Consider the following 10,414-nt stretch of genomic DNA (forward strand, 5'->3'; position numbering starts at 1 on the left):
GTCACAATCTTTTAAATTAAAAGATTATAAGAAATTATATGTGACAATGTCACATTTTCTAAATAAAACAAGTTAAAAATGCTTTAAACTATTTATCTATTATGTACCTGTTTAATATATATAATAATCTTTATAAATAAGATCAGACTTTTGTCTGTACATTGCATAGAATTTGAAATTTCATGTTTAGTTTTTCTATTCGAGTAGTAAGAATTCCAAAAATGACAATAAAAAAAATTATGTATGTATGTATGTATGTATGTATGTCTGTACGCAATATTTTGTCCGGGATAAACACAAAGACTACTTGACCGATTAAAACGAAACTTTACAGTCTCTTTGGTCTGAGTCTAACTTAAATTTATAGCCATATCCGATTGAAAAATATTAAGCTGAACGAAAGTTATAGCTTTTTTCACAAAATTCAAAAAATCAAAAAAATGCAAATTTTTTTAATTTTTGTCAAATTGATGTGACACTTTTTGTAGCTACTTTTTAATGTAAATACAACTAATTTTTACTATAAAAATGAAATATAAATAATTAATCCGAATTTTTAAGCCAAAATCATATTTTTGATTTTCGACAAAATTTTTAATAAATTTTTTTTGTTGAATATTATTTAATTTTTTATTAATTTGGTAGTGATATCGATTGATGTTTTTAAATTTTTAATTACATTCATTACATTTATTTTATTAAAAAGTTTAGAGTCATGAATTTGATGCCGATTACAAATTTTCTAAAATCAATTAACGTGAGAGTTTGCAAACAATTTCTATATTGATATTTTCAGGTTTTAAGTTTGAAAATTTCATAGTATGTATTATCATATTTAACGTAGAAAATAAAATATTTATGTTCAATATAAAGGGTATACAGTAAAAGTATCAATAATACTGAAATTTGACTTCAGCGGGCACTGGGACACAGAAAGTCCTTAAGATTTATGAATTGGGATTTATGAATCAAAATTTTCTTTTTTTGAATTCAATAAATGTTTTAGAAATGACTTTGAAAATAAATAACAAATTCCTATTTATGAATTAAAATTGTTCTTCTTGAATTTTAGAAATGTTTGGGGTATGGTGTTGCTTTCCAAAATTCTATCCGGGCATTACGCAAAAACGGGTAAAATGTAAAATCCCATGTGGAAATTTGTAATAGGGATATGGAAAAATTATACCATACGGTTTTACATAGGAATCAATATGGTTTCCTTTATAAAAGTGGATCCCATGTAGATTTCCCATGTGGGAATCAAAAACGTGTTATAATTTCTACGAATACATTTAACAGAGTGTCTATTAATCGGAAAGGTATCCCGAGAAATAGCCGGGAATTTAATTCGACTAGAAAAATCTGGAATTTTCTTATCTAATTAAAAAAAGTTTTATTATATTAATTCATTTTTAAAAAATTGTTTTTGCTTTAATTTCTATTGATGTAATATTTTTATTTGTCAAAATTTAAGACCTACTTTCAGATTACAATATAGGTCTTATTTTTGATTTTAGTAGTCGTAATGTGGGGCCTACTTGCGATACAATTAGTTCGAATTAGACTCTTATATAACTCCAAAAGCTGGTGGAAAATTAGTATTAATTATTAATGCATTAATTAAAATACTACGAACGCATAAAGTACTACAAATTGACAAATACTGTTCTGTAAATCTGAATTAGTTGAAAATAGTATTTGATAGAAAAAGTCATTTACTGATTCAAATGGTAATATTTTGATAATGAAATAGTTAATGGTAACTAATTATTAGTTTTTCCCAGTCAAATTAAATTCCCAATTGGTAGACACCTGTTCAAATATATTAGTAGAAACTAAAACCCGTCGAAGACGGGTACGACAGCTAGTATAATATATATATATATAAATATATATGTCAGGGAAATTAAAAATGTCCTGGAAAACCTGGAAATGTCAGGGAATTTTTTTGAAAGTCAGGGAATTTTTTTCAACATGACTTGAAATACTCTTGAACAATATTTTTAAAGCCCACAATTAGTTTTACAAATTTTTTTAATAAAAAATTAATAGTAATAATTAATATTGCCTTTCTAATTTGCAATTCTATTCTATTTTGATTTTTGAGAATTAATATGAACCACAGACATACATATAATCAAATAGAAAAAGATTGACCACTTAAAATTCTGAAAGATCAAAAGAAAAGCAGAAATAATGTCAATAAAAAATTTTGGTTCGTAAAATAAGTCAATTTATTTTAAAAATACATAGGAATTCAATTATTTACAAATTTTTTATAAATTTCTTCGCAATAATTCAATTTTTTTATTTTCATAAATAATAAAATTTTTACTGGTATTCAATTGAGGGGCTGGATACTATAAGGGAATACGCGCCATTCACTTATAATTCAATTATTTATTTTTGTATTTTCATAATTGAATTCTAATAAAAATTAATTTATAAATTAATTTCATTTAAAATTGTAGATAATAATTAAATATTTAAAGCAAGATAGCGTGGATTTTTATAAATAATTGAATTTTGAAATTAATTTTTTTGAAATATGTTAATTGAATTTTTTTATATTATATAAAGTTTTTATTTTTTAATATATATTTAATTGAAGAATTTACGAATAATTGAAATCTTGTAAAATTGATTTAAAGAAGAATTTTAGTAAAAAATTGTTGAAAATAATAATTGAATTGATAATGATTTTATTTACCAGAGTCCAGAATTTTTTCTGTTTTAGCATTCAATCTGCCTTCTTCTTTCATTTAGAGTACCACTGTCAGTATAATTTGTAATTTCTATGTGACAACCCTTTTTTCATTTGTTTGACATTCAAGTCACTTTTTTAAAAAAAAACTTCAAACGCATTTTTCTCAAAACACCATTTTTTAATTTTGTGAACACGATTGAGAACGCCCTTTTGAACCAATCGGGCTTTATGATACATCATTTTAAAGATAATTAAATAATCTTCAATATGACATTTAGTGTTTCTTAAAAAAAATTTTTTTTCATATTTTTTTGGAATTTTAAAGTCAATTTTTATGCACGAAAAATCACTTTTAACTTAAAAAAAAATCAATTCTCGAAATTTATTTAAAAAAATCGAATTGTCATATTCATATAGAAGGTATTATCCTAAAGTTTAAAAAAAACGTTGGTTTCTTTGTGTTTGATTTGTGCTGGTTTAAAATAATTTGTGTTTTGTTTTTATATTTTTACAATATAAGATTTATTTTTTATCATGAAACATTTTTGACTACACAATTAAAATTTAATCTAGCTTTACAGACTGCCGTATATAAGTGTTTCGTTTAAGAGTTATTTTTGCATTGAGAAACTTGTCTCTTAAGTGCAGAATTATCGTTTTTTTAAACCTAAATTTTAAAGAGTGGGAGTGATTTTTTACCCCCACTTGCAGATTGAGGATTGAGGGAGGATTCAAAGACCGCCTCCAAAGGACAATAGACCTCACTCTTGAAGACCTAGAGAGAAATTTTACAATTATTGCGGTCTAACTGACCTGCGAACGTGTTTACATCGGTTATTTTCGGATAATAATAAAATCATTAACACTAAACATAAATGTCGAAGTATTGAAATTTTCTTCTTCTTTATCAAAAAATACACAACTTGATCTATTATGAAGGCCAAAAACTATTCAATATATGTTCCTTTTCCTTTTCTCTAAAGCACTTAAGAGACACAATAAGCTACCTCTATTAAAGTAATAATTCAAAATTTTGGGTTTTTCCACGATAAATTGTTACGCAGTAACATGCCGGCCCCCTTGAACGGCCAATGTTCAATTAACTCACATCACCTCACTTTAAAGTTTGTATTGTCTTTAATCTATTGGCAAAGGACACACATGTTTTAATGCCCGCTTGTAAACACCTGATTTTGTTTTTATTGTCACAGCCCTCACTATTCCATCAGATCCTGGGTGAATCATGACAACACGTCCAAGAGGCCACTTCATTGGTGATAGATTGTCCTCTTTGGACATGATGAGTATTCCTGGTTGTATAGCACTTTGTTCAGTCGCAGATTGCCATTTACTCCTACAAATTAACTCGTTCAGGTATTCTTGATGCCATCGGTCCCAGAAGTGATGACGCATTTTTTGAGCAAGTTGCCAACAGCTCAGTCGATGCTCTGGAATGTTGCGGAGATCTTCTTGTGGCAAGCTTGTTAGAGAACCACCCAAGAGGAAATGTGCGGGTGTTAAAGGATTAAGATCATTAGGATCAGTCGAGAGAGGAGTCAAAGGTCTGGAATTTAAAATTGACTCAATTTCTGTTACATATGTGTGAAGTTGCTCATAAGTCAGGAGAGAATTTCCTGTGACTCGGACAAAGAGAAATTTAAACGATTTTACTGCAGCCTCCCAAAGTCCCCCAAAATGAGGAGCCCGAGGAGGAATGAAATGCCAAGAAACCGATTTGTTAGAGAGATATTCTTTAGTTTTTTTATCTGTTATTACTGTATTAATTGTTTTGAACAGTTCCTTGATTTCATTATTTGTTCCAACAAAGTTTGTGGCATTATCAGAGTGAATGGATTGAGAAATTCCACGTCGAGCAAAAAATCTTTTTAAACATGCTAGAAATGCTTCTGTTGTTAAATCACTAGCTAGTTCTAAATGAACCGCCTTGGTAGCAAAGCAAACGAACACCGCAACGTAAGTTTTGACCTTTGTTCTATTTCTGTGTCTATGTTCCTTTGTAAAGAACGGACCACAAAAATCAACTCCAACATTGAGAAACGGACGAAAAAATGTTAAACGATTTTTAGGTAAATTTCCCATTAAATATTGAGGTTCGCGAGGTTTTGCACGAAAACAATTTATGCACTGTCGGACAATATGTCGTGTTAAGTTACGACCATCGATGGGCCAGTAGGTTTCGCGAACGCCGCATAGAGTCGAATTAACTCCTGCATGTAAACGTTTCATATGCTCGTTTTTAATTATTAATTTTGTAATATGATGATCCTTTGGTAAAACGATTGGATGCTTTTTAGATTCGGGAAGGTCCGCGAGATTTAGACGCCCTCCCACTTTAAGAACACCTTGGTCAAGAAATGGGTTTAAAGAGATAAGTTTACTGTCTTTAGAGATTTGTTGATTTTTTGAAAGAGAACGTATTTCGCTTGAGAATGATTCTGCTTGAATTAATTTAATAATTTGACTCTTTGCTGAGTTAATTTCATTTTCGGATAAATTTGTTTTAAGTCGAGAATTTTCAACCTTGTTTTTCGCGTTTGATATAAAACGTAAACAATACGCAACTATTCTAACTGTTTTTGCCAGCTGCTGTATTTTGTTAAGATATCAACTTTACCTTGTGTTAATTTAAATGAAAAACTGCCTTTACTTTACGAAGACCGGAAATTTCATTTACTTGTATATCCCTTTGAGGCCAATTCTCGTCATTTAATTGCAACCATGAGGGACCATTTTTCCAATCACGATTGTGAATGAATTCACGAGGACTTAATCCGCGTGATAACATATCAGAAGGATTGCTTTCCGTGGGTACATGTCGCCAATTTTCAGCCTTTGTCAAAGTTTGTATTTTAGAAACGCGATTTGCAAGAAACGTTTCTAGCAAATGGGGAGAGGTATTGATCCAGCTTAACGCTATCATTGAATCAGACCAAAAAAAGGTCTCTGAAATTTGAATTTTTAAGCATTTCATTGTAGTTTCATAGATTTCTGCTAATAGAAGAGCTGAACACAATTCTAACCTAGGCAAGGATGTAGATTTGAGTGGTGCGACTCGAGATTTAGAACAGATTAATGATACTTGTGTATCACCATTGACATTGGTTGAGCGAAGATAAAGACACGCCCCATATGCCTTTTCACTGGCATCACAGAAGCCGTGTACTTGAATATCTGTGAAATTCTCGACAGTGATACATCTTTTAAATCGAATATCATTGAGATAACTTAATTAGTCTACATATTCTTTCCATATAATTTGTAAATCTTTAGGAAGAGGTTCATTCCATTCTAAATTAAGTTTCCATAATTGTTGAATTAATAACTTTCCAACAACAATTACTGGACCTAAAATTCCTAACGGGTCGTATAATTTAGCGCATTTCGAAAGAACAGATCTTTTGGTTGCAATTTCATTTGTATTTTCTAAATTAACAATGTATAAAAATTCATCTGATGTTGGATTCCAACGCAAACCTAATGTTTTCACAACATTTGAAGGATCTAACGACATGTGTTCATCACTAATATTACCTACAAAATTTTCACATAAACGAGGGTCATTAGAAACCCATTTTCTCAATGTGAAACCACCTTTGGATAATAAAGTAATTAATTCGTTTCTAATGTCCAGTGCGTCTTGTAGAGTTTTCGCGCTCGATAAAAAATCATCAACGTAAAAATCATTCTTTAAAAAGTGTGCAGCTATAGGAAATTCCCTTTGTTCGTCATCCGCGAGTTGATGAAGGGTGCGTATTGCGAGATAAGGAGCACATGCGGTACCGAAAGTTACTCTGTTGAGAGAGTAAATTTCTATTGGTTGATCTGAACGAGATCGCCAAAGAATTTTTTGAAATTGTTCGTCCTTTGGAGATCCTAAAATTTGCCGATACATTTTTCGAATATCAGCTGATAAGGCATAAGGAAAGAGTCTGAAACGAGCGATGATTGCATATATATTATCTTGGATTGTTGGACCAACTCTGAGAGCTTCATTTAACGAAACTCCGCTTGAGGTTTTGGTAGATCCATCGAAAACTACTCCATCTCTTGTTGTGCAACTATCCACTTTTGTAACTGCGTGATGAGGTAAGAAATATCCCCCCTTTAAATCATTTTTACTATCGACTGCTGTCAAGTGTCCTTCATCTAAATAATTTTGAATAATATCACAATAAGAAGAATGAAATTCAGGATATTTTTCAAATTTTCTTTCGAGAGCATAGAATCGTTGGAACGCGGTATTACGAGAATCGCCTAATATTTCTTTTTTGTCATTGAAAGGTAAGTTAACTTGATAACTACCATTCTCTAAACGTTTTGTTGTTTTGTTACAATGCTCTTCGACTATTTTCTCTTCATCTGAAAGATTTTTACTTAATTTATCACTCTCTAATTCCCATAAGGGAGGAATATCTTGATATTTGATTAAATTACATTGCACTGTAGTGGGAAAAATCGAATCTATCTTTGAATTAAATTTGTTTGGTTTAGTGTAACGACCTGAAAATATCCACCCTAAATCTGTTTCTTGCAGAATTGCACCTTGACCACTTACCTTCACTTTTCCGACTCTCATTATATTATAAAAATATTCAGCTCCTATCAAAATGTCTATTTCTGATGGTTAATGAAAATCGGGATCTGCTAAGAAAATTTGATGAGGAATATTAAATGAATTTCTATCAATTGGAATTGCAGGCATTGGTTCTGAAATGTTTTGAAATATTAAAAATGACAAATCGAGAATGACGTTATCATCATATAAGGATTTGACCTTCGTAGAAGTCATATGTTTAACCCTTGATTGAAGATTATCAACACCCTTTAAATTTATATTGACATTAGACCTTTTGAGATTAAGAGTCTTAGCAAATTTCTCTGAAATCGAGCAACACTGAGAACCAGAATCCAAAAATGCTCGACAATTTATATAATTACCTTGAGCATCTAAAATTTGAACAATAGCAGTACCTAATATTACTTGTGATTGAACTTTAGTTTTATAGGTTGTTGTTGCGGCTATCAATGTTTCTGGTTTTGACTCCGGTTCTGGTTTATCTTTGTTAAAATGCAATAGTGTATTGTGTCGTTTCTGGCATTTACGACAAGATGAACGACGACAATCTAATGTGCGATGATTACTAAGAAAACAATTATGGCAAATTGATAATTCTTTTACTTTATCATAACGCTGAGAAGAAGACATATTTAAGAATTGCTCACATGAATAAAGCATATGATTTTTTGAACAAAGTGGGCACGGTAGCGATTTAGTTTCACTTGAATTTACTGTGGCTGACATACATGTTGCTGATGTGCTTCGAGAGTTTGACTGATTGGAATTAGGTTTTGAAACGTTTGATTTTTGACTTTGAGACAGTTTATAAGATGATTGAAAATTCTCGATCAAAGCTCGACGTTCTAAAAATGATACCATTTCTGAAAAAGTAGGAAGTCTTGTGCTTCCAACGGACTCTTCCCATTTTTCTCGCATGTAATTGTTTAATTTTTCTCGAATTACGTGAATTAATAAAGAATCCCACTGATCCACCGGTTGATCTAAAGCTCTCAAAGCTCTAAGGCGTTTTTGTATATTGTCTAAAAGTGCACGAATTGAATTTTCTTTCGAAACATTAGGAATTTCAAACAGGGCTTTAATATGACTCTCTACAATATACTTGCGATTATCATATCATATTTATTTTTTAAGAGTTCCCATGCAACAGAATAATTTTGATTAGTAGTTTCTAGAGATGAAATGAGCTCTGCTGCTTCATCCTTTAAACATGCTTTTAAATAGTGGAATTTTTGTATAGGAGAAAGAGTAGGATTATCATGACACATGGATTTGAATGAATCATAGAAAGTTAGCCATGTATCATAATTACCCTGAAAGAAAGGTGTTTGGATTTTTGGAAGCTCAAATCGAGATTGAAATCCTGTTTGAAATTCTTGTGATCTATTACTAGTTTCCATTGTTGGACTTGATACTTCATTTGGAACCGTTGTTGTATTACTTTGTGCGCGTTGGATAATTGAACTTGTGTCGGTATCTACAACAGGAACTTGAGATTGACTAGTTGACATAGCAAAATTTTGTTTCTTTATATATTTTTTAAATAAAGCACAAATTGAATGATAACGATTTTCGAAGGATGTTCGTTCGCCTTCATGACCTGCGGTTTCCGTTTCTTCAGGTAGAAGCTCTTCTAATTCCGATTGTACAGTATCAAATTGATCCCAAAGTGGGATATGTTTTTCTAAACGACCTTCTAAATTGAGAGACTCTAAATCTGAATCTTCATTAATTGAAGCAAAAAGGGTTTCTGAGCAGGTTAATAATCTTTTTATATTACCGCGCGACTTCTTTTTAACCTTAATTTCGTCACTTGACATCTTGAGTCTTTACGTGCAATTCACACACAGAATTTAAAAATTGTCAATTATAAAGAAGTAAAGTTTGATAATTGATAACGGGTGAATTCTCTAAACTTACTTGGAAGCCTCTATGATGTCTTCTTGTAGTATGGTGATGATCCCTGCTCTCGTTGTCCTGATGAAATTGACAGCTCGTTTGATTAATAAATTGAAACCACTTAATGAATGAACTCAACAGTTTATTGATTGACTGGGCAGTGTAGATTTTTCGAAAAGTTTATTTTGTAGTCGCAATCACTTAATATGCACATTAGTTGTTCCGAAGGATTATGTATGAAGAGTTTAACTGTTTAATTTCTATAACTTCATGTGTATAGAGACGTAAATATGATTGTTACTCAAACAGAATCAAATTGCACTTCACATCACTCAGTTGTCACAACTTTTGCGTAAAGTTCGCGGATGTAAAAATCCGGCTCGAAGGACCAAAATTATGTTTGATTTGTGCTGGTTTAAAATAATTTGTGTTTTGTTTTTATATTTTTACAATATAAGCTTTATTTTTTATCATGAAACATTTTTGACTACACAATTAAAATTTAATCTAGCTTTACAGACTGCCGTATATAAGTGTTTCGTTTAAGAGTTATTTTTGCATTGAGAAACTTGTCTCTTAAGTGCAGAATTATCGTTTTTTTAAACCTAAATTTTAAAGAGTGGGAGTGATTTTTTACCCCCACTTGCAGATTGAGGATTGAGGGAGGATTCAAAGACCGCCTCCAAAGGACAATAGACCTCACTCTTGAAGACCTAGAGAGAAATTTTACAATTATTGCGGTCTAACTGACCTGCGAACGTGTTTACATCGGTTATTTTCGGATAATAATAAAATCATTAACACTAAACATAAATGTCGAAGTATTGAAATTTTCTTCTTCTTTATCAAAAAATACACAACTTGATCTATTATGAAGGCCAAAAACTATTCAATATATGTTCCTTTTTCCTTTTCTCTAAAGCACTTAAGAGACACAATAAGCTACCTCTATTAAAGTAATAATTCAAAATTTTGGGTTTTTCCACGACAAATTGTTACGCAGTAACAGGTATTATCCTAAAGTTTAAAAAAAACGTTGGTTTCTTTGTTTTAGAAAAAAATTCAGAGCGCTAGAATGTTCACAGATAAAATGAGGTGCCATGGACGCTGTGTATATTTCCATACTAAAAATGTTTTGTTTTTTCTCCAAAAATTTTTTTAGACTCTCAAGACATGTATTAAAGCACCATATAAATTACAAAACGTTTGGA

General features: G+C 30.8%; 2 protein-coding genes across 2 annotated transcripts; both read right to left on the minus strand.

Moving 5' to 3' along the window:
* Positions 1-3,844: 3,844 nt before the first annotated feature.
* LOC122501740 lies at positions 3,845-4,954 on the minus strand. Its single transcript, XM_043611453.1, has one exon. It carries the CDS (start codon positions 4,952-4,954, stop codon positions 3,845-3,847), a length of 1,110 nt encoding a protein of 369 aa, XP_043467388.1.
* A 1,003-nt stretch (positions 4,955-5,957) lies between these two features.
* LOC122501742 lies at positions 5,958-7,304 on the minus strand. Its single transcript, XM_043611454.1, has one exon. It carries the CDS (start codon positions 7,302-7,304, stop codon positions 5,958-5,960), a length of 1,347 nt encoding a protein of 448 aa, XP_043467389.1.
* Positions 7,305-10,414: the final 3,110 nt, after the last annotated feature.

The sequence above is a fragment of the Leptopilina heterotoma genome, unplaced genomic scaffold (genome assembly GCF_015476425.1).
Source record: "Leptopilina heterotoma isolate Lh14 unplaced genomic scaffold, ASM1547642v1 Lhet_213, whole genome shotgun sequence".
In the NCBI taxonomy this organism is placed as follows: Eukaryota; Metazoa; Arthropoda; class Insecta; order Hymenoptera; family Figitidae; genus Leptopilina; species Leptopilina heterotoma.

Excerpts from the sequence above, each read along its gene's own strand:
- LOC122501740 (XM_043611453.1), bottom strand. The coding sequence starts at position 4,954 with ATGAAACGTTTACATGCAGGAGTTAATTCGACTCTATGCGGCGTTCGC.
- LOC122501742 (XM_043611454.1), bottom strand. The coding sequence starts at position 7,304 with ATGAGAGTCGGAAAAGTGAAGGTAAGTGGTCAAGGTGCAATTCTGCAA.